The 24,907-nt window shown below is 45.3% G+C and overlaps 1 protein-coding gene and 1 long non-coding RNA gene across 5 annotated transcripts in view; both read left to right on the forward strand.

Moving 5' to 3' along the window:
• The window catches only part of LOC6604486 (slowpoke-binding protein), a 34,403-nt gene extending 32,008 nt beyond the window's left edge, over positions 1-2,395 (forward strand). For 3 of the 4 annotated variants that reach the window (XM_026988423.1, XM_026988421.1, XM_002014577.2), the window contains one exon: positions 30-2,395. In XM_026988423.1, coding sequence (XP_026844224.1) covers positions 30-1,280 — 1,251 coding nt within the window. In that variant the 3' untranslated portion in view covers positions 1,281-2,395. Of the gene's footprint in view, positions 1-17 lie in introns of all 4 variants that reach the window. The other variant, XM_026988422.1, reaches the window with a different exon arrangement.
• A 15,906-nt stretch (positions 2,396-18,301) lies between these two features.
• Positions 18,302-19,417, forward strand: LOC113565845. Its single transcript, XR_003408826.1, has 3 exons — positions 18,302-18,366; positions 18,423-18,685; positions 19,391-19,417. It is a non-coding gene; the product is annotated as an uncharacterized LOC113565845 (long non-coding RNA).
• The last annotated feature ends 5,490 nt before the right edge of the window (positions 19,418-24,907 follow it).

The following is a 24,907-nucleotide window of genomic DNA, read 5'->3' on the forward strand; positions in this document are numbered from 1 at the left end:
AAAGTGTGTTTAATCAGTGTCCCTTCCAGGTGAGCTCCTTCGAGGACATGTCCCCCAAGAGGGGCAACGCCGACAAGCAGCACCTGAAGCACGTCAATCGGCTGGCCTTCCGCTCGCTGGAGGAGGAGCGGCGCATCGACAACGCCTTCATGCCGATGGCGGATCGCACCCACTCGGACAATCGCGTCAACATGCAGAGCGAGAAGTACAAGAAGCTCACGCACGCCTCCTTCCGCATCAGCAAGACCTCCAGCCAGGACTCGCCCACTGCCACGGCCACGCCCACCACCCCGAATGGCGGGGGGAACAGCATGGAGATGCAGCGCACCGGCCGCCAGACACTCTGGCGGGACAGCAAGTTCTACAGGAAGAACCGCATTGCCAAGAGCAACGACAGCCTCATGGAGAACACGCCCTCGCCGCGGCTGTCGCCGGGCTCGCTGCGGGACAATCAGTACGAGAGCCGGAGCAGCTCCCAGGCCAGCCGGCGATCCCTGAGCGGCAGCCAGCAGATGCTGAGCGTCACCACGAGCTTCTGTGGCAACGGCAACGGCAGTGGCGGCGGATCGGCGGCCCGGAATGCCGCCCGCTACTGCAGCTCCAAGAGCGAGGATCTGGGCGAGTCCTCGGACTACCTCAGGGTGATGGACGCCAGGAAATCCTACTCGGAACGCCACTTGGTGCGCCTCAAGCAGACGGCCATCAACAACACGCACAGCGAGGACGACATGAGCTTCAACGATGACAATAATCCATCAGCATCGGGATTGGGCATGGGCTTGGGATTGGGTTTGGGTTTGGGATTGGGTTTGGGTTTGGGCCAGGCGCACCACCACCAACAACAGCAGCAACAGCAGGGGGGGCGGTGGAGCAGCTGCTCCATCGGCAACCACCTGAAGACGACCAATATCAAGACCACCTCGTTGGCCACGCTCACGCTCTCCTGCCAATCGAATTTAGTAGCCAAGGCTCCTTCCGTTCCGTCAACTGCCAGCTACCGCACGCCCTCCAAGTCCCTGGACCACTCCCTGAACATCAAGGTCCAGCAGAGCACCACCAGCAACACCAACAACACCAGCAGCAGCAGCAGCAGCTCGAGGGATGAGTCGCCATCGCGTCTGACCCTCAGCGGGGCGGAGCTGTCGCGGATCTTCGTGATGGACATGGACGATGCCCCGGGGAGCAGCTGCAGCGAGGAGAAGACACCGCTCCTGGACAGCGTGGAGATGTCGCCAATAAGTCCAACCGAGCCGGAGGAGCCAGATCTAGAGAAGCTCTAAGAGAGCCCCCAAAGACACCCCCAAAGACACTTATCGAGCAGCCGAAATGCAAAGCATGTGATAAAGAAACCAAATGAAATAGAGAACGGAAATGGAGAGAGGTGGGCACTAGTGCCAGTGTTGGTTAAGGCAAGGGCAGTGCCATGAGACACGATACAGAGAGAGAAATATATAATTGGGGGCTGCTTTCGCCTTTGCTTGAACCCACACTCAAAGCTTTCTTCTGGTAACAATAATATTTTCGTCTTTATATTGAACTTTAGCCGATTGCTTTTACAATCTCTCTCTCTTTACAACACTACAGATGCGTTCGGTTTTTTTGTACAGAGCAGAGACAGAGGATAGTTTTTGGCGGCATTATACGGAATTATACAATTTACTTGGTAGTCGATTCGATAGTTAAGACTTGAAGCTTCGCGGCAGATAATATTTTACTGTAGACCCCCCCAAACAACCGGCCAGAACGGGGCATGTTTTAAAAGTATACATATACATATATATATAAATATTAGGAAACAAAAACAATGCCAAATGGAATTTGGTGAGAGGCAGAATTCGGGAATTAAAATTCTTTGTTAAACACATACACACACACACACACACACTTATAAGCAAGCACACTAAAGATTATCGCCTAAGAGTTAGCAAAAAAAAAAACGATAAACGATAACGATAAACGATAAATACAATACAGAAAGCAATCAAATTTACAAAAGAATATCGCAACAAACAAAATATCACACACAGATGAATCCACACACAAATCAAATACTACATATATAGAGATAATTATAGACGCACGCACTTAGACGATCCCGAACCCCGAAAACCCCCTTAATGGAACCACCCACCCACCATCCAAGAATCCAGACGAACCGCCACGGTTGCCCTTAGTTTTATTATTCGTAATTATTGGAAGCGTAGAGAGCATTGTTTATGGGACCCCTAGTATGTAATTGTATTGTATTTCCCCACTAAACCTCCCCGCCCCCGACCCCGATCGTTCAATCTAAGTTGATTTGCTCCCCAATAACCCCCCGTTTACTTGTGTAATGTTACGCCCTTCGGGGAAGCCCCCCGAGAATAACAATTAAACGAGAAAGCAAACCATAAAACGATGTTTTATTTATTGAGTGGGAAAAGTAAGCATTCAACCGGTATGAAATGTTATCCTTAACATTGATGGCAGCTAACAGCTCTGTTAACGCCAGCGCCTCTACTTGTGGCATTGCTGGTGTAGATGCTACATGTTATGCTACATGGCATTTACATGCTCGTAGTACATTTATTTCACACTGAGGGCGTGCGTGCATGGTTAGTGCAATACTTCGCCGCTAGGGTTTTTTATATTTATTCTTGATCAACATTGGGGGAGAGCCTCGAGCCCAAGGGAATATTTGGGATCTAATTAATCCGCCCTTAATCCAACCGACAGAGAAACACGTCTCTATCGACTGGGCTATGGACATTCATGGTGATCAAGAATATACAAATGTCCACTCGAATCCATTGGTAAAGGGGTGGAAAGCAACGCAAAAACAACAGGACGCAGAAGTTTGCCAATAGTCAGTGGCGGATATGAGAATGGAATTGGAAAGTGGCACTGGTACTCGTAAGTTCGGTAAGAAGAAAGTAACAATATTCCTTTGCTTATTTGGGGTATTTTTGCTTTCAGAAGAATCCATTAACAAAGGCGCAGAGTGCATGAAGAGTTCACCAATACCTTAACTAAAGTGTGCGAATCGGACGGAATGACTGTATATTGATGCCCAATATTGATTCCCAATACAGGTGGAAAAAATTGTTCTTTCATCAGTAATTAATCTTATAATTATTATAAATAAAATTCTTTGTAGACGGAAATTTATAATAAAATGTAGGTGGAGCAGACTCACCTTTCATTTAAATCTCTTGTACTGCTTGCCAGTCTTTATTCATTTCTGTGGATTCCATTGTTCTTATTTCCACTCCCAGTTTAACTCAGTGTTGGCTTTTATAGCCTTGCACTGCTTATAGTTTTGTACTGCTTGTCGCTCTTTTTTGTTTAGTTTTTGCGGTACATTTTATCGTTCTTCTCTTCACTCACGCACTTTCACTCACTTTTTGCCAATATCGCCTTTCACTGCTTGCCGCCTTACACTACTTGCCGCCTGGCCGTCTTGATGACCAATCTGCACTTTCACTCACAGAAAAAAAAACACTCATAAGGATTGACTCTGCTGCCGCTCTTTATTTAGTTCTTGCGGTAAATTTTATTGCTTTTTTTTGCCTCGCACATTCACTGAATTTTTGCCAATATCGCCTTATATTCATTGTCGGCCTCAGCCTTTCACCCCTTGCCGAAAAGATGACGCCCTGCTTGAATCTAACTCACGCAGAAAAGAATGAAAAAAAAAACTCAAGCTGAAAGATGACATCATGGCATGGTGGCATGGATTCCGCTCAAATGTGTTCTTGCTTTCTGGCACATTTTCATTACAAAAACTTGCTACACTTATTAAAGGGGTTTTTATTTAATTTTCCGAACATTTTCAACTATTTTTTAAGATTTTGTGCGTCTGCGCTGGGAGCTCAAAACATCACTTGGAACGAGAGCATTCATTCCTTTTGATTCTCTTCTTCACTGCATCGCACTACTGCTCTCGAGTAATGGGAGAGGGAAAGGGACAAAACTTGACGAATTTTCAAGCACGCACACATAGACGTTGCTGGAACTAAAACGAAAAAAAGGCGAGGCCTTTTTGATTCTCACATAAAAAAAAGGAAATTATGCCAAAATAACATGTTTATCGCTTCATATATCAAATTTATATGGATTTATCGCGAATTGCCGCACTTTTCCTTCGTCGAGCTGCAACGATGCCGCCATTTTAACTCTTTTGCGCCCCCGCTTTTTTCTCAGCACGTTTTCTTGTAGTAAAACATACTTTTTTGTGTGTATTCGCTGCTGCACTACTCTAAACTTTATATCCCACACCTGCGCGACATTTTTCCCGTTGGATTTTTCACCATTTTCCGGATTTTCATGGATTAAAACGCGGAGCTGACTGGCCGACGCCCGCTTGGCCCGGGTGAAAAAATTGGAGTGAGAGCGTTGCAAATGCGTTCATTCTTTGATCTCCTTCTCTTCCTAATTGCTCTCTCTCTCCCACGTTCTATTCAGCAAGCTTGGCGAAAACGAAACGAAAAAAAGGGAGAAAACGGAACGATATACGGTTTTTTATATTTACGCATGAAAAAAAATAATTGATGCAAAAATAATGTTTTTCTATATATATGTATATCGAATATATGCACATATATCACAAATTGCAGCAGTTTTCCTTCGTAGATCTGCATTTTTTGCCGCCATTTTTCCTTTTCTTGCATTAAAACACTTTTTTTTGCATTTCTATTTAATTATTGCACTAAAATTCACTTCATACACCTGCGCGACATTTTACCCGTTGGATTTTTCACCATTTTCCGAATTTTCGCGGACAGAAACGCGGAGCTGACTTACAAATGCGCGCATGGCCCGGGTGAAAAAATTGGAGTGAGAGCGGCGCAAATGGGTTCATTCTATGCTCTCCTTATCCTCTACCTATTTGCTCTCTCTCCCACGCACACGTCAGCTACTTTTGCAGGGTGGTCTGCTAACTTTTATTTTACGCTCCGCGCTGCTGAGAGCGCTTTGACGCTTTGCTTGATCTACTGGGCATAATGAGATAAAAAGCGCGATGAGAGAGCGGACTCTTGGACCACCTTGTACAATTCATCATGCTCCTTGTCTTCTTCCACTGCTACTGCAGAGAGAGATCCAAAGAGTGTGGGAGTGGGAGTGAGATGGAAAGACTGGTGAGAGAGTTACAGTGCGCGGTGTACCTGCAGCCCATGGCTTAATTACTTAATTTAATTAAAATAGTTGTTCTGTCTTGGTCTAATTAAATTAATTGATCTCGCTTTGCAGTAGCAGAGGATGAAGACAAGGAGAAGAGTTCAGCATAAGCAAAAGTACCCGAATAGAGCGTGGGAGAGAGAGCAAGTAGGAGGAGGAGGAGGAGATCAAAGAATCGCTCTCACTCCAGTTTTTTCACCCGGGCCAAGCGCGCGTCGGAAAGTCAGCTCCGCGTTTCTATCCGTGAAAATGCTGAAAATGGTGAAAAATCCAACGGGAAAAATGTCGCGCAGGTGTGTGATGTGATGTTTAGAGTAGTGCAGCAGCGATTACACACAAAAAAGTATGTTTTACTACAAGAAAATGTGTTGAGAAAAAACGGGGGCAAAAAAAGGCAAAATGGCGGCAAAAATGCAGATCGAAGGAAAAGTGCGGCAATTTGAGATAATTGTAAATATGTATGTGTATATATATGTAGAAAAACATATTATTTTTCCATCAATTATTTTTTTTCATGCGTAAATGTAAAAAATCGTATATCGTCCCGTTTTCTCCCTTTTTTTCGTTTCGTTTTCGCGAAGCTTGCCGAATAGAACGTGGGAGAGAGAGCAATTAGGAAGAGGAGAAGGAGATCAAAGAATGAACGCATTTGCACCGCTCACATTCCAGTTTTTTCACCCGGGCCAAGCGGTCGTCGGCCAGTCAGCTCCGCGTTTTAGTCTATGAAAATCCGGAAAATGGTGAAAAATCCAACGGGAAAAATGTCGCGCAGGTGTGGGATGTAAAGTTTAGAGTAGTGCAGCAGCGATTACACACAAAAAAGTATGTTTTACTACAAGAAAATGTGTTGAGAAAAAAGCGGGGGCGCAAAAGAGTTAAAATGGCGGCATCGTTGCAGCTCGACGAAGGAAAAGTGCGGCAAATCGTGATGAATCCATATAAATTTGATATATAAAGCGAAAAACCTGTTGTTTTTGCATAATTTCCTTTTTTTCATGTGTAAAAATCTAAAAGGTCGTGTTCCGTTGTATCGCCTTTTTTTCGTTTGGGTTCCAGCAATGTGTATGTATGTATGTGTGGGTGCTTGAAAAGTCAAGTTTGTCCCTTTCCCACTCCCATTACTCGAGAAATCTTCAAATTAGTACCTTTTCTATGCTGATGATCTCATCACTGCACTGACCATCTCCCCCCCCCCCCCCCCCCCCCCCCCCCCCGCCCCTTTCTAGAGCATAAGCTCAAGCAACTACACACACACGCATTGCAAAAGCAAAGCCACTCTCAACTTTTCGCCTCTGCTTCAGTTCATTGCACTCTCACCAACTGCAGTGGGAAGAGAGGATCAAAGACAAAAAATCTTCACATTAGTTGACTTATTCTATGCTGATGATCTCATCAATGCACTGCCCATCTCCCCCCGCCCCTTTCTAGAGCATAAGTTCAAGCTTAAACACACACTCAATCAAAGATTAATAAAACTTTTGTGCCCATCTCCCACCCACCCTTCAAGAGCAGAAGCTTTAACACACACACGAATTGCAAAAGCAAAGACACTCTCAACTTTTCGCCTCTGCTTCAGTTCTTTGCGCTCTCACCAACTGCAGTGGGAAGAGAGGGTCATGGTAAGAATTAGTCATTCCAATTAGTAGAGATTTTATATGCTGATGATCTCATCATTGCACTGACCATCTCCCTCCGCCCATTTCTAGAGCATAAACTCAAGCAACTACACACACACACAAATTGCAAAAGCAAAACGAGAGCTTAAATGCTCTCACCTATTACGGTTCGTTCACCTACAAATGACCGAATGCTTTGTCAAATTTGAGCTCCCAGCGCAGACGCACGTTTTTCCGTGCCGTGGAGTAAAAAAATCTTGAAAAATATTGGAAAATGATCGGAAAATTATATAAAAACCCGTGTGATAAGTGTAGCAAGTGTTTATAATAAAAATGCGCCAGAAAAGTCTTGTAACAAGTCGGACAAGTATTGTGAAAAGCCGAAAAAGTGATGAAAAATGGTCGAAAATGCAGGAAAATGCAATCCCATGTGTGTGAAGGGCCAAAGGTTTGGGAATAATTGAACAAAAAGATCGCAGCAAGTGTGAAAACCGCGCCAGACAAAATTGAGCGAAATGCATGGCACCAGGTCATGATGTCACCTTTCAGCTTGAGTTTTTTTCCCTTTCTTTTTTTCCTTTTTTTTTTGTGCGAGAGTTGGAGCGAAGCAGGATGGCCATCAAGACGGCAAGGAGTGCAAGGCGGCAAGCAGAGCAAGGCGATATTGGCAAAAAGTGAGTGAAAGTGCAGGATGGTCATCAAGACGGCAAGGGGTGCAATGCGGCAAGCAGTGCAAGGCGATATTGGCAAAAAGTGAGTGAAAGTGTCAGTGAAAACCGTACAAATATAAATGTACCGCAGGAACTATATAAAAAGAAATATTGAGCGCAATGCGTGGAAGTAAACTATTAGAGTTTTTTTTTTCTGTGAGTGCTAGATGGTCATCAAGACGGCAAGGGGTGCACGGCGGCAAGCAGTGCAAGGCGATATTGGCGAATAGTGAGTGAAAGTGGAGGATGGTCATCAAGACGGCAAGGGGTGCAATGCGGCAAGCAGAGCAAGGCGATATTGGCAAAAAGTGAGTGAAAGTGTCAGTGAAAACCGTACAAATATAAATGTACCGCAGGAACTATATAAAAAGAAATATTGATCGCAATGCGTGGAAGTAAACAATTAGAGTTTTTTTTTCTGTGAGTGCTAGATGGTCATCAAGACGGCAAGGGGTGCACGGCGGCAAGCAGTGCAAGGCGATATTGGCGAATAGTGAGTGAAAGTGGAGGATGGTCATCAAGACGGCAAGGGGTGCAATGCGGCAAGCAGAGCAAGGCGATATTGGCAAAAAGTGAGTGAAAGTGTCAGTGAAATCCGTACAAAAATAAATGTACCGCAGGAACTATATAAAAAGAAATATTGAGCGCAATGCGTGGAAGTAAACAATTAGAGTTTTTTTTTTTCTGTGAGTGCTAGATGGTCATCAAGACGGCAAGGGGTGCACGGCGGCAAGCAGTGCAAGGCGATATTGGCGAATAGTGAGTGAAAGTGGAGGATGGTCATCAAGACGGCAAGGGGTGCAATGCGGCAAGCAGAGCAAGGCGATATTGGCAAAAAGTGAGTGAAAGTGTCAGTGAAAACCGTACAAAAATAAATGTACCGCAGGAACTATATAAAAAGAAATATTGAGCGCAATGCGTGGAAGTAAACAATTAGAGTTTTTTTTTTTCTGTGAGTGCTAGATGGTCATCAAGACGGCAAGGGGTGCACGGCGGCAAGCAGTGCAAGGCGATATTGGCGAATAGTGAGTGAAAGTGGAGGATGGTCATCAAGACGGCAAGGGGTGCAATGCGGCAAGCAGAGCAAGGCGATATTGGCAAAAAGTGAGTGAAAGTGTCAGTGAAAACCGTACAAATATAAATGTACCGCAGGAACTATATAAAAAGAAATATTGAGCGCAATGCGTGGAAGTAAACAATTAGAGTTTTTTTTTTTCTGTGAGTGCTAGATGGTCATCAAGACGGCAAGGGGTGCAATGCGGCAAGCAGTGCAAGGTGATATTGGCGAAAAGTGAGTGAAAGTGCAGGATGGTCATCAAGACGGCAAGGGGTGCAATGCGGCAAGCAGTGCAAGGCGATATTGGCGAATAGTGAGTGAAAGTGGAGGATGGTCATCAGGACGGCAAGGGGTGCCAGGCGGCAAGCAGTGTAAGGCGGAAAGCAGAGCAATGCGATATTGGCAAAAAGTTAGTGAAAGTGTCAGTGAAAACCGTACAAATAAAAATGTACCGCAGGAACTATATAAAAAGAAATATTGAGCGCAATGCGTGGAAGTAAACTATTAGTTTTTTTTTCTGTGAGTGCTAGATGGTCATCAAGACGGCAAGGGGTGCACGGCGGCAAGCAGTGCAAGGCGATATTGGCGAATAGTGAGTGAAAGTGCGTGAGTGAAAAGAAGAACGACAAAATGTACCGCAAAAACTACACAAGAAAGAGCGACAGCAGTAAAAAACTCTAAGCAGTGCAAGGCGATAAAAGCCAAAACTGAGTAAAACTGGGAGTGGAAATAAGAACAATGGAATCCACAGAAATGAATAAAGACCGGCAAGCAGTACAAGCCAAGAAGAGCAAAGAGAGTTGTGTCGATTTAAATGAAAGGTGAGTTTGCGCCACCTACATTTTGTCCCCTGTATTGGGAATGGGCGGTGGCCCGGAGGGAATTGCATTTAAAAGTACATTCCGCACACTTTAGTTAAGGAATTAATTTACTCTTAATAAACTCTTCGCCTTTGTTAATGGATTCTTCTGAACCGACCGCCCCTCCAAAAAAAAAACTTTCGAGTACCAGTGACTTTCCAATTCCATCCTCAGATCCGCCACTGACTTACAAATTATGGAAACACCCAAAAATAGCAGTAGTATCCATATCTTTTATAGCTACGGCGCCCTACTGTTGATATGACAAAAGGAGAGGTCAAATGAGATTCTCTTTTGTATCCAGTGCCATGAGTGTCGGGAAAGTGTCCTCCAAAGTCTCGAAATTCCTCTCGTCAAAGATGAAACCTGAATCTAAGGGGAGGGAACGGAGCCATCAATCTGGCTAACAAGCTGGTTGATTGATACGCAAATATGTGGTCAACTTTCATTTGAAATTCATTCATCAAACGACTGCCACGGGCAGTGGCAGTGGCAGTGGCACAGCTGGTTCGTGCCACCATCCAACGACTAACCCATTTCTGGGCGTGGACTCTCATCGTCTTAGCATGTTTCTTCATTCCAGCTAGAAGGTGCGACTAAAACAAGACTCTGATTAAATAAATTGTTGGGGGCTTCTGCGATCCGCTGGCAGCGCATCGAATGGCGCAAGCGTGACCGAAGACCATTCGGGAAGGGTGCAAGCAGTGTGGTAGGGGCAGGCAGGGGGTTGATTGTGCCCTGTTTCATAATTTAGTTGCCATATTTATTATTATGTCCTGTCATGTCCTGTGTCAGTGTTTCCTTGTTACTGTTGCTCCGGCACAGCATCCTAAACAAACAATCGATGAGCATATGACAGCAAACTAATAAAATATCCCACTCCTACCTGACGGGGGTTCCCCCCGGGCGATTGCCTGTCCATCGGTGTGTCCTTGCCCTTGCCCCCCCCTCCTATGTCCTGTGTCTGATTGCCTGTCCATTGTTTCAGGAGCTGCAATTATGGGAATTTCGGCAATTTTACGGCCGTCTCGCATTGGGCACTGGACGTTGGTCAGTCCGGTTCGGTTCGGTTCGGTCCGACTTTCTAACAATATAATTTACAGCGCTTTTGTGTAGCGAGGCGTGAATTTACTACTCAAAACTGGCCTACGGTGTGTGTCCTGCGGCGCTGCCCGGCTTTGGTCCAGTTAATCGCATTTGTTGGTTTTGTAATTATAATTCCGGGCATTGAAATGATTTTAGCATTTCAATTTGTACTGTGCCGACCACAGGCCGGGGCGTTCTCAAACAGTTTTTCGACCCCTTTTGGTCACTGGAATCCTCCTGGCGCAGGCGCAGCTGCCTCTTCCCTTCCCCCCCTCCCCACACCCCCGTTGGCGCGTGCCGCACGCAGCGGGACTCTGTGTCCAGCAGCCATTGAGGAAGGGAATGTTTTCCCATCAGTTTTTCACCTTTTGAGTGGCAATTTCAATGTTTCCTCTGGCGCTGCAAAAAGGATTAAAAGGACTTCTCGCGGTTGCCTTTGTCCTCATCCAATTTACCGTGAAATTCACTGCGTTTCTCTTTTCTACTATTTAATACCTTTTATTTCATTATTGTGGAAAGAATTTCTTTTCTCTCTCCTCTTTTATGTTTTCTGTTTTTTTTGTGCCTTTTTCCTTGTTTTTCACGTTGTTTTTTTTTTGCACATTTGTCAACTGTTTTTCCAGCGGTGAAAGTGACACAATTTTCGGTGTCCCATCTGAAGATTTATGTGTGCATCGCGTCTGCCTCTGCCTTTGAAGTGGCTGAGTGGTTGGTGGTGCAATTCTTGCCATTCGCTCTCAAGGGTTGAGGGGCGGGGCCCCGGCCGGAAGAGATTTATGTGCTGGATCGGATGATCCCGGGGGGAATACGGAAAAGCCAGCTGATGGATCGCGTCCCTCCCTCCAGTCTCTACTTGGAACTTTTCCATCAATGCCAGGCCACAACAATTTGAGCCCCACTTTGGGCCACAAAACCGTTTAACCAAAAACAATTTGCAACATTCCGTGGAGCCCCGTCAACTCCACCTGGACTGGGACATGGTCAAGGTGCCGCTTGACGGCTGTCTGGTGTCGTGTCCACTGTCCCGGGGTCCACTGGCCACTGGCCATTTTCACAGCCTGTTGGGCAGGTGTTTTTTTTCATTTAGTAATTCTCTTTTTCCGCCATTCAAAATTATTCTCGCATGAAAATTAGAAAACATGTTCTGTCGCCGAGGGAAACCCAATACGCGTGTGCACCGGCCACCAGCCACCAGCCAAGCGACAGACATTGTCATTCACTCATTCATTCATTCATTCATTCGCTGAGGCCCGTGAGGCCCGTGAGGCACTCACTTATTCATTCAATTCCAAAACAAATTGGCAGCGACATATTTTTTCGTTGTTGTTTGTCGCTGGTAGCGATTTTTTAATTAAAAAAACATTTTCAGAGCAAATCAATCGAAACGACTGCTGGGAAATTGGCCTCAAGTGCCAGGGTTGTCAAGCTGTGCGCAGGCGCACGAGGCAGAAAGCAGTCCTGGACCAGGGACCCGGGCAGGCGCCTGTCCAGCTGTTCATAAATCATCCATCTACGAGTAGGCGCATGCCCAGCCGGATTCCGATTCCGTTTCGCTATTTTTTACGGCCTTTTGCACGAGTGACCTCTTCATGTTGACCTCCTACTACAAGCCCTTGGCGGAGCGGGGCGGGGCGGGGTGAGGTGGGCACAACACAACACCACCGTTTCCATCGGGTGGGTAATCCTTGGTCCTTAGTCAAAGTTTTGTCAACGTTTATGATGATTTTCGATTTTTCTTTTTTTTCGGTGGATGATTCGGCTTCGGTGAAGTGTTTCCTTTGTTTGCTGATGATTTTTTGCTGTTTTGCTATTTTAAGAGATGTTAAACATTATAATATTTAGATGTTGTACTGGAGTGAGGGTTGGCAGGGGCAGAATGGAGAGGAGGGTAGGGGAAGGGCCCAAAGACACTTCTTGGAATATTTCAAATAAATTTAGACTTCTTAAAAAGGGTTTTCGGTGCAAAGGAGTTTATTCAGATTTCTTTTAGATTTTTAAAGATTGTTTCTCCACATTTCAGCTCCATTTTAAATACCCTGCCATTTCCCAACTTTCCTTCAGTCTATTCCTCTCTTAATTTGCCCCAATTTCCAATACAATTTAATTTCCTTCATAATTTCTATTGGTTATTAATCGCCAAGCATTTAACATCTGCCCATTACGAGCCCCACTAAAGCCCTGTCGAGGCCTCACAGCAGCACGCCCATTATGATCCATTATGACATAATTGAATATATATGTACATGTATGTATTTCCAGTGTTTCCATTACAAAACTGTTTGCTTGGGCTCTTTTTTAATGGCTCATTGCCAAAAGTATAAAAACTTTCTTTTATTTTCGTCGCCCCATGAGGTGCAATACATTTTATTGATGGACACATCAAGTATCCCCATCTTCATCTCCATCAAAGTAGTCATCATCATCGTCGCTGAGAGATACGCTTTGTCATGGTCTGGGGACCAGGTGACAGACCCGAACAGACTCTTCCCCGATTCGATCGAAAGGGAATCTTTAATTTCAAGTTTGATTTTCTGAATCTCGCTTTCATTTCACGTGCCAGCGATTAATTAAAGATACTTTTCGATAGGTCTCATCCTACTTTTTTCATCCTCCTTTTTACATCCTCCTCTTTTTTTTTTTGCTGCTGCTGTTGTAATCCTGTGGCAGCGTCCTGCGGTGCGTGCTGATTGTGGCTGTCGGCTGCCTCTCGCTTTATGCACATTTTCTTGGCATTTTGTTTTCACCTTTTTTTCCCCCGTTGCGGTTTTTGTCATTCAATATCGTCACCCGCGGAGCGAGCACCCAAGAGAGGAGGAGGAGGAGGGGGGGGGGGGGGGGGGGGGGGGGGGGGGGGGGGGGGGGCGGGGGGGTGGGGGGGGGGGGGAAAGGACAGTGCCAGGCGAAATTAAATGCCCTATAATTGTCAGTCGATTGCGGTCGGAAGACGCAATCGATAAATGGAAAAAAAAGGAAAACGCTGCAGGATGTGGACTACCAAAAAGAAAGGATGGGGCACCAAGGGAGAGTTTCGCTTGAGTGAGAAGGAACAGGGGGGAAAGGGTGGGGTAAAAAGAGAGAAATTGTACTAAGATTTGTACTTTAGTGGCACTGAAAATAATATAATATAATATATAAATATACAATAAATAAATATATAATAAATAAATATATAATAAATAAATATATAATAAATAAATATATAATATACAAAATATAAAACCGACGAATTTCCGTACATAGAAGCTTTCTATGTAACAAATTTATTTTAGAAAAAATTAATTCTATATTACGAATTTTTGTTACCACAAATTCCCCTTCAGATTCGCTCTTTAGAAGTTCCACTGTAGTAACGCTCATAAATTTCTTTGTCAAGGTGGCTTTAGAAAGTGGCTTCAACCAGCGCCCTTATCTCATGCCCAGAACCCAAGGTGCTCCCAGGCAGGTGCTCCCAGAAATCCTTTCAGTTTTACACCAAAAAAAACCTCCTCCTTTAAGCACTCGAACACCCCCATCCTTCGACGAGCCCAACCCTTTCACAGCCAACCCTTTGCTGCCCCGATTTGCATCGTGTTGTTTTTTTTTCTCACTCTTAGTTGGCGTGCAAATCCCGACAATTATGCGGGTTTTAAAATGATTGCTAACCCAAAGCCAAAGCCTAACCCGGGGACCGCCCTCCGTCCTCCGCCCTCCGCCCTCAGTGGCACTCAGCCCTCTGGCTATTTGCGCAACTCTCCAGCATCTGGACGGGATGAGATGAATGTGTGTCTATATTAAATGGAATTGCCATGTACATTACAATTTTCACGGCTGAGCAGAGCGGACACACCTCAGCATCCAACCCGGCGACAGCTCCTCCTCGGCGGCATCGGAAGTGATCGCTCCAGGGCAACTGTAGCCGCGGCCTTGTCCGGCACAGCCCATAAATGCAATCAACCACTTCATATCATCCAAGAACAAAGCAGAACTCACTCTCTTTCGTCCCTGGAAGGGGAAGGGGGGGGAGGGGGAGGGGAGGTATTCCTGTGGTGTCTGTACATTTGCAACAGATTTTGTTTCAAGTGCAGGCGGCAGCGGACTCGGTCTCGAGGCACTTCAGCCACGGCCACGGCCACGGCTTCGGGGCAGCTCCGGTTTTAACCCTTTTTGCCTCCGCCTCCTCCTCCCTGCCACATTCTATGGGTAATTTATGCAAATTAAAGCGCACTCCATTTCGCGCCATCACATACGAGGACGCGAGTGCGACGTAGAGTACGAGAGTATATTCTAGCCTTTGATTTGTTGTTTGTTTTGCTGTTGTCCGGGGCGCAGGCGCATGTGGCATGCGGCATGCGGCATGCAGCTGACTACAGCTACAACAATTGTTAATTGTTTCGCTTTTTTTTTTGTCGGAAACGGAAATATTGAAAACATCGCAGAGAAACGTGCCAGGGGGCCCCAGCCGGGCCCAGCCCTTTGGCTATATAAATTGCCGTTAATTGACGGCTAGCTTTACAAAATGTCACAGACTGTACACAGAGTTCCAAGAGTAGAGCTAGCTGAGTCTCTGGCAGGGATCTTGGCTTAAGGAAAGCCCCTGTCACACCCCTGCAGCCCTCTATCACACATCCCTCTATCTACCATCTTTCCTGTCAAAATACGAGCACGAAAACCCACTCATAAGCGACAAATATGTTTTCTTATCGGTCCCCAGCATCGCCACTCTCCATTTCTGTTCATTTTCTGCCTCAAAATATTGTTTTGGGATTTGTCAAAATACACAGCAAGGATATATGGCAGATCCAGAGATACAGCGGCATGGAGCCTGTCGCTGGCCCTTGGACTTTGTTGATTTTTAATCTCCGATTTGGCGGCGACCACTTGAATGAAGTCCTAGAGGTCCTGGGTGCTGGGTCCTGGGTCAAAATGTTTCAATTTTGAGCAGAGATTTTAACGCGGATGCTGTCGGTCCTCGTGGACCATCAACCCTCGGCATCTAAATCTGCATGTTTGTTGTTTTTTAAAACGTTTTTAATACGAAAAACGTCACAAAAAATATCAAGAGCCAGGACTCTGACGAGAAACGGGTTCATTTGAATGACAAGGGGAGGATCTGCTCTGCCAAAGAGGCTGGGTGCCCGGGGAGTTTGATGAGCTTGTAATGCTCTCTCTCTGCGATGGGATGAGCTTCCAATGGGCTCGGGGTTTGGGTTTCAGTCGGGCTCTGGGTTGCAGCTGCTGTCCGAGGCGGAAATTGTTTTGTCTGTCTGAGGTTTATAGATCGCTCCACGGGGCGTGTCGGCTGCTCTTTTTTTTCCGCTCCTTTTCGTGGATAAGCTGACGTTTTCTAGTCGCAATTATGCATGCCACATTTAACAATTTCCGTGCCACAGAGAAACGTCGCAGCAGGTCATCAGGATGATTAAGTTGTAATTTGTGGCCCGGCTGTGGATCAATCCTTGTGTCGGTGGATCCTTGTCCCCCCGCCTCAAGTGCCGCCTTTAAGCGCCTTTTGTGCCCAGACACTCGACTGGGCCTCCCCCCACCCCGGTTTGCTTTTATCTTAATTACAAAAAAAAATGCTGGGCCGGAAGAAGCGGAGTAATTTGCAAGGCGGAAATGCGACAGTAGCGGGTGACCCCCACCCCCCGCACTTTCTAGGTTCCAGGTTCGTTAAATGAAATTGCAGCAGCGGCTTTACTGCAGGTGACTCTTGGCTGTGGGGCCTCTCTGTGTGTCCTGGGCGGTGGGGCCTCCACTCATGCTCTGGCACAAAAGGACAGTGGAGTGGAGGTGCTAAAAAGAAGGGGAGATATACTCAGAGGTTGCAAGGTACTACTGGAAGCTAGAGACTAGGCTTTAGTCAATGATTTCCTATCTATTCTCCACATTCATCAATCTCTTCCTTTCTAGATCTCCTCCTGATCCATTCCTCTTGAATGCCAAGCCACTGTTGGCACATCCTTTATGCAGGGATATCTTTAAAATTGTAATGTTCATTGCGGCTGAGCCCTGCTCCTGCCTGCCAGCCAGCTGGCAAGTGTAATTACACTAAACAGCCAACGGAATGATAATTATTATTGCATGTCCTTGGCCCGGACTCCTTTGGGGTTGTTGTTGTTTCGGGGCTAATTCTCGAAATGAAAACAGGGAAAACGGGAAAACATTCGGAGCATAATCAAAAATAAATACGCACTGAAGTACAAATGAGTAAGCACTTGGAAAAACAACAAAAACAACAACAACGAGCAACTCTTAACTAAACAAAGTTGCAATTTCTGTGTGCAACAAAAGAAAACAGAGGAAAAGTGTGGAAAGTGGGAAATGCTTGTCGTATGTGTGTGTGTGTGTGTGTGTGTGTGTGTGTGTGTGGAGGGAGCTAGAGCATGAAAAAATCGAAAATGCATCAGAAATTCAAATGCCACGAGCTCTCTCCCTGTCCCCCCTCCCTCTTCCTGTCCCCCTCCCTGGCTTATTTACCTACAATCCACTATTTGCCATGTCCTGGCTGGGAATGCAGGGTAGCCAGGAGTGTGAGGAGGGGTGATTGGGGGGGAAAATACTTTGTCCTGATTCTGCTACTGGTTCCGAGTCTGTTTACACGCCTCCGGCTGCCTTGAGCTGCTCTTGCGTGTTGCTTTCTGGTTAAGTGAACTGTTTTCTCGCTTTCCAAAGAGGGGAGGGGAGGGGGTGCTCTGTGTGGCGTTGGGCGTTCAATTAAGGCTCCAGTGCGTGCCCCAGCAAGCATTCCATATAATCCCTATCTCCAGTGATTGAAAAATTCCCAGAATTTCACTTGATTCTATTTTATAGAGTCTTATTTTCCCTGAGCCTGTGATTGTTTACTGGAAGAAGTAGTGCCAGGAAATAATATATAGGGGATATATATATTCCCTTAGTTCCAATCCCAGTATTCCTGGCCACTCGTTCCCAAGTCCTTAATTGGCTTGAAGCACAGCTCAATATTTTCCCCGAAATGTACTCGTAATTCCTCCATTCAATCTGCACTTAAGGGCTTCGCTTTCTGTGTAATTTTCATTCATCTTTGTGGCCAGCTTATCTCCAGCCATGCACACATGTAGCCGGGGTACAGTTGCGCTCCTTCCCCCCGTTCCATGCCGTTTCGTTCCATTCCGTTCCATTCTGGGAGTGAGTGTGGCTTTTGTCTATTCGCTCGATTGGCTGCATTTCAACACCTTCGGCACACGCCACCATATCGATTGCATCTGTGAGCTTTTGTGTGTGCCTAATCGACAGTTAAGTGGGGGGTTTGGAGCCCCACAACCCCTTCTTGTTTGCCCAACTGAGTGCCACAGAGATTTGTTCAACAAATTGCTTCACAGATGTGAATAAATCTCAATTTGCCAGAGGCATAAACGTGGGGATACTCTTAGCACAAAAATTGAATTAAAAGCCAAGAAATATCTCTAGAAAAGCATACAATCTAGGACATCCCATCTTCGGCTTGGGGTCTCCCATTTCCTGCATTGAAATTCGATTAGTTGGTCTTTATGGCTTGACCAATTGTGTTAATTTATTCAGGCGACATCTGTCCAACGAGAGAGATGCAAATGCAGCCTTGATTTATGTGTCTGTGTGGAGGATTCTATCCCGTTCGGATTCAGCTTCCTCTCTGGCGTATGCAAATGATAAATGATCCCCTCTCCTGCCCGGCCCTGGTAATCCCCTTAACCCTTTAGAATTTCATTTCATTCCATTCCATTCGAATTTCCGCAGCAACCCTTGACAGAATTTTCCAACATTTTCCGTTGCCAATCAATGACAAAGGCCCGAATACAATTTTTTTCCCTAGTTTTTTACACTTAATTTTTATTTGTTTTTCCAGCCAGCGATAACGCCAGAGAGGAGCACCCAATGGAATCGTAATCGTTTCGGCTCATTAAGTATGCAAATTATGCAAAAACCACTTGAATGTGTAAACATTGATCCCCGTTCCCAGTCCAGAGGCAGCTTCGAATGGCGACTGTACCTCTGACAGATACCCGCTATCTCCCCCCCCTCTCTTGCTATCTCTAATTACGCCTGGCACGTAAATCCTATTAAAGGCGGACACGCAACTTGACCAGAAACATCATCCAGTCATCCAGTCATCCGTCGCGAGAGATCCCTCGACCGACTACTGTTCTAATTCAATTTCCTAGCACTCGACATTCCTGCTGACCGCTGGTCACACGTCACTCAGAAACCAGTTAACCTTTCCAGGTAACCAGATATCCCGTGAGACCCACGCTTATCGCTGCTGCCCCCGGGACCATCTCCTGCGTGTCTCGCGTGTAATTGAGACAAATGTTCAGGGAATGACCAATATTGAACAGTTTTTTGATTGACATTATCGCGTGGGTGCTCCAGAATGGATCGCAGACAGTTGTCCGAAGGGATCGGGCAAACGCCCCCTCCCCCAGACCCTCCAACCCCTAACCTATCCCAACCCGGAATCGAAAGCGAACCGAAACGAAACGAACCCGAAAAACCTTTTGTTCTTAGGGCAAACCCCTTCCTTCTTTTATTTTCAATATGCATGCAATTTGGAAAATTTTGCATGCCTTTGGCTGCTGAAAATTATAATGAAATTATTAGGCCCGTTCCAACCCGATCCCGATGGCCCATTGTTGGCGTTTCTTCACACTTTTTGGCCGTGGAAAAATGTTTTGTCATAAATTTGCATCACACAAAGGGCAGGGGCAGGGGGCAGGGGCAGGCAGGGGGGGGGGTTGCAAAAATTATAGATTTTGATTCTTTTGATTTGTCAGAGCAGATCATAATTTTGGGTATTTTAGTGCGGGGCGGGGCGTGGCCTGAACAGCAGCTGGCACGGCAGCAGATATGCTTGATTATCAGCCGAATGGAAGGGGGAAGCTCCTCCAGAGATGCTCTACTAATTTCACTTTATCTTTGATCTGTTTCCAGACCTATCTGCAGAGCACTCAACAGTCCAATCTTATGCTAATTTAATGGACATGGAAATCCCTGCGGAGCGAGAGGTAAGCACTTCATTAACAAACTACTAAAAACTACAAAACCGAGACGCCGCTTAAGATATCGCATTACATAAACCCCTGGGCCCCCCCTCGAAAGGCCAGTCCCAGAAATGGGAAACGAAAACGGAGATGATGGAGCGGCGGTGGCGCGTGGGTGGCCTGGGTATTCCGTATTCCAATAAAATTTTTCAATTTAGTTCAAACTCTGTGTTGACAGTTTTTGGTGGCAGGTCCAGGTTTTTGACTTAGTTCCTCATTAATATTCCCGCCTCATTATGCCTGGCCTGCAGTGCCATATATAACCATTTCGAGCATTATAATCAAATTAAAAACACTCACCGAATGCAATCAAAACAGCATAAATAACATTTGGCCAGCCGCTGACTCGTTTACCGAGCCCCCCAAATAAGAGTTATGCGCTTATAATTTGGTCTTATAAAATGATGTACCCTACGCCGGGGCACCACGGGTTCGTTGAATCGCCTAGGATATTGGGGAAATTCTGTGCCAAGGCTGGGAGAGTTTTCAGCGCAGGCGCAGCCCCTTGATTGCCACACAGCCAAAGCCTTGAGGGGAGGCACTCAAATCTGCACAATTTATATAGTATCTTTAAAGCTTTAATTGTTTTTAATTGTGTTTCGGTATCTGCTTGGGGCGCTCATTACAGTATTTCTTGTATTCTCTTGATTTCGAAATGTATCTTAAATCGGTAATTACTAATCGCAAAGCGTAATAAAAGTGTGAATGAACGGAATGATGTAATGGAGATATGGAGAATGGAAGATGGAGATATTACCCAAATCGAGTGCAGGGGATCGTGTCTGCTGGCTAGCCCCATCCTCGTGGTTGGTGGTTTCCACTTCCTCCAAAGACACTCATTTTTTATATGACGCGTGCGACCAATTTGACGACGATGCTGGCGGAGTGCACGACGTGATGTCGGCGGCACAAGTCCGCTGCTCCGCGGACAGCGACAACATCATCGACCCACGCACAACAGGAAGCCTTTCGGCCATCCGAATCGACAGCGGCACGCATGCCCCCCTCCACTCCACTCCACTCTCCGAGCCCCTCTGTAGGCAAATCTCATGTGGCCCCACGATCCCCTTCGTCTGTGGCTCTGCTCCGCTCCGACTCTTTCTCAGGTGGAACAGAAAATGAAGTTGGTCCGCAGAAACAGAAACACTCGCGGCAACAGCATCGGGAACAAGAAAGAAAGGTGGGCTATGGGGGGTCGAAGTCTGGGATACCCTGGAATCGAACAGGAAAAAACGGGAGTCTTTCAAAGTCCTTTATTGGAGGAGTTACGAGCTGTTGCTCAAACTAATTTTTATGTATTCTGTTAGGCATAAATTTTGTAATAATCAATATTATTTATGTGTATTTATATTTATATTTATTGAATATTATATTAAATTTATATTATATTAATATTAATTAACTATTATATAAAATATTATATTATTATTTAAAATTCAATTATTTAGATAATTATTTTTATTTATTTATTTTTAATTTTTTGTACTTTTTTTAGTTTATTTTTTTAAATTTTTTAGTTTATTTTTTTTTTAATTTTTTATTTTTTTATTGCCATTTTTTATTTTATTGTTATTTTTTTAAATTTTTTGTTATTTTTTATTGTATTTATTAATTTTTTTTTTATTTATTTTTAAATAAATTTTTTTTTTTAATTGGTGGATATCTCTCTATTAAATAAAAAAGGCTTATTCTGTCCTCATGGCCCGATATTGTACTCTTAACGGCGCTTCCGCAGCAAGTGGAAGGAGAAAAGCGAGTGAGCCGGGGGTAGGCTGTATATATTTCTGTATATTTCTTTGATCATCAGATTTTTAATTGATTTTTAATTTATTAATTTCCTATGACTTTAGTTTGATACAAAATATAGCTCGTATATCTCTTGAATTTCCTGAAGGAGAATCAGCATTAGCTTCAGAGTTTAATGAAGAATATAGAAGAGGTGGCTTTTCTTTATTTTTTATAATTTTTTGTGTAAAAATTGCATGCAAAAACATGGCCCTATCGACTCTGTTTGGTCCGAGATGCTTTCTCCTTCTCTTCCAGGGTATCAAAACTACGTAAGTTTTGTTGGTTGCTGGTGTGTGTCGCCTCGCACAGTCGCTTGTTATGTTCGATGCTTGTTGTTGGGTCAACAGCCACACAGATTGTGGCTCTTGTCTGTTTTGCCTTTTGGCTTTTGCTGTTTCTGGCCGGTGTTTTGGCAGCAATTAATCGGCATTAAAATTTATAACGCTGCCATAATTAATGGTCTGCTAATATGCCATAAAATTAGTTACTTAGCAGCCGAGCAGCGTGTTCAATTAAGGATTTGCTTGTCCACCAGAGTCGCTCTTCCACGATGGCATAAATCAAAATGCCTATCACGCAGCCCAGAAACTCCAAGACCCCCTATCCAAGCTCCTATCCTCTATCCTCTATCCTCTATCCTAATTGCCAGTGAAATTCGCCTTGATTGCCGCCGCGTAATTGTATAACTTGTGCGACCCTCTAACCCCAAGACACACACACAGAATCCCCATCTCATCCCCATCTTGTTCCAAGACACACACAATCGCACCTTATCCTCTGGGGGAGAGTGAGAGGGAGAGAGAGGGAGGCAAAGGCAGCAGGAAGCGTCATAATTTGCCATATTGTTGTTGAACTGATTTGCCCAGAGAAAAGACCATCGAATGAAGTAGATCCAAAGGTAGGAGACTAAAAGATACCCTGGGGCAGCAGTTTCTACTGCAAATCTGTCTTTTGAATCATCCAAATCGGTTCAGATATGTCTCAAATGGAGCTGCTAGACTGTGCTCATAATTTGTAGAGCTCATATCTTGATCCGACATCCAATTATGGCAACAACAAAGGCTAATAGCACACATTTCTTCGAGCATTTACATAAATTAGCATTCAAATTGATGGGAAAAATGTAAATGGTGGCCTGGAACATATGTTTATGGGGTGTTAATCAGCTGCTAATCAACCTCTGGTCACATACCCAACACAGGCACCTAAATGCCTCACTCTCCTTCTCCTGTAGGGTATCCCAACAAATCCCTAAGGCGGCCGCTTTTTTTTTTCTGCTGCTGCTTTCAAATGTCTTGCATTGAGAAATATGATTCGAGATTTTGCTTGGGGGCCACTCAAAAGTCAATAAGGAATGCCCTGCCTCTCTCGGGAGGAAGTCAGGAGCAACTGGTTTCGGGCTCCTTTGTTCGGTTGCTATTCATTGTATGTCGATAGAGGGGGGGCGGGGGGAGGGGAGGGGCCATCTGCCCATCTTTTCAGCCCATCTCCAATGACCTTTTGGCTTGGCGAAAATTGCAAAGAAAATGCGAAAAGTCTTTGAGGCGGCAGGCGAATCATATTGTTGCAAATGCCGTCATCATCTCTCTCCCTCCCTATCTCCCTCTCCCTCCCCCTCTCTCTCCCCTTGCCCATAATTTGCTGCTTTGGCTTTTTGAATTTTATGCTTAGAGCCAATATGATTTATGGCTAATGCTAATGGCTAAATGTCAAGTGTCCGAGTGTCTTCTTGGATCCCGACTTTCGAAATGGCAACATCTACAAGTAATTGAGTTTTAGTGTTATCAGAGCCATTGAAAGGTCTGACAGGCGAACAATAAATACTCGCGAGTGCGGAAATAGTAAAAAGAAAAGGTAATAAAGAGGTTTTAGGCAGTTATGGAGGTGCCAAAAGCCACCTACGTCCTAGTCCTGGTCTTTGGATACAGCCGGAGACTTAGTACAGCCCCTAAATGCAGATATTTCTAGCCTTCAAGCAATACTCTACCACTTTTCATTCCTCCAAGCCGTGGCCTCAAAAGCTACAACCTGCTTAAATGGGTTGCTGGGTGGAGCACGAGGAGGAGGTGGAGGAGGGGCACAGGGCACACACATGCCAGCCCCTTTATACTGTTGGGGTTTCCAGAGCCCCCCCCCCCCAATAGGTGCCAGCCAATTATTTTTATTTATACTCGTATTTGCAGACAACAACCTCAAGGCTGGGCCTCTGTCTCTCCGTCTCTCTGTCTGTCCGTGGCGAGCATGTGTTTGAGTTCTACCGAGTATCTAATGGTTTTTGATAAATTTGTTTATTTTGAACCCCGAAAATAAACCAAGAGGGAGAGGCAGCCACTGGGTGGTGGCTCCCCTTCATATTTTGTATGTGACTGCATTTTGATTAAGTAGAAAATTTAATTTGTTAACATTTGAACCTCCATTCGAGACGGAAAATTCTCGAGTCGCATAAATCAAAACCGCATTGACAGGCGGGTATATTTTTCTGGATTTTTTTTGTGGAGTGATAAAGTCTGAAGGCAGTTTATCAAAATACTTGTCAGTTAGTTGCGAGTGTATCTGAGCGACTGCGAGGCGGTGCCTTGGGGTATCTGTGTTGCAATTAAGAGAAATTGCCGGCCAACAGACATAAATAGAAATTAAAAGCGCAATGCGAATGATATTACACCATTAAATGCGCCATTTAAGTGCAAGACACGGCGACGACAAGCAACACGATGCGATTTAATTACAGCAAATTGCAGAGATGTTTTCTTTTGCTTTGATGGGGAGGGTGGGGAGCCAGCTATGTGTTAATCCAATTTGTGTGCCATTAGATGGCCCGTTGACCCACATAGAGCTCCAAGGAGGAGGAGGAGGAGTAGCGATGCACTCACTAGGTAATTGCTGTGGACGCACACCGCATTGGCAATGTCAAGGTAACCAGTTTTGATTACAGTCCCCAGATCTTCCATCACCATCTGCGTCATGACATAATTGGCAATGACTTTGTGACTGATTCGAGTGCAGGGCAGAGGCAGAGACAGGGGCAGAGGCAGAGGCAGGGCAGAGGCAGAGTCAGAGGCAGAGTCAGAGGCACAGGCACAGACAGAGGCAGTACCACATTTCACTGCAGGATATCCGTCTCAGAGAATTTCATAATTTTCGAAAATGCTCGCTCTCTGCAGCCTGGCACTTGACTTGATTGATTGCCAACTCAGTGACTGCCATCGGAGGCAATTTCCACTCGAGGAGCTCACAGGAGAGAGCCGTCTAAGCCCAGAGCCACATTTGCATGTGTGTGTGTGTGTGTATCTGTGGCAGATTACACTTCTTCGAGTGTGCAACGAGGAGGCATGACAGCTTTGGCATGGCGAATGATCGATTATCGAAGCAGTGGGTTACCCCCCCTGGTTACCCCTTGGACTTGTGGCAGAAGAAACTCATTATGTTGTGCAAATATTTAAAAGATTTCGAAGCAGGCCTGTATTTGGGATCTCCCACAGCCCAGGCCCTGTAGGGTATCCCTGGGTTTTTCCATTACTCGAGTGCAGCAGATGTCATTGGCATTCAGGCAGCTCCATCCAGACAAGGCCTCCCCCCCTTTCTATCAGTGTCGACGGGTAAATGACTCCAATTTGATTTG

Source organism: Drosophila persimilis, unplaced genomic scaffold (genome assembly GCF_003286085.1).
Source record: "Drosophila persimilis strain 14011-0111.01,24,50 unplaced genomic scaffold, DperRS2 tig00000191-arrow-pilon, whole genome shotgun sequence".
NCBI lineage: Eukaryota > Metazoa > Arthropoda > Insecta > Diptera > Drosophilidae > Drosophila > Drosophila persimilis.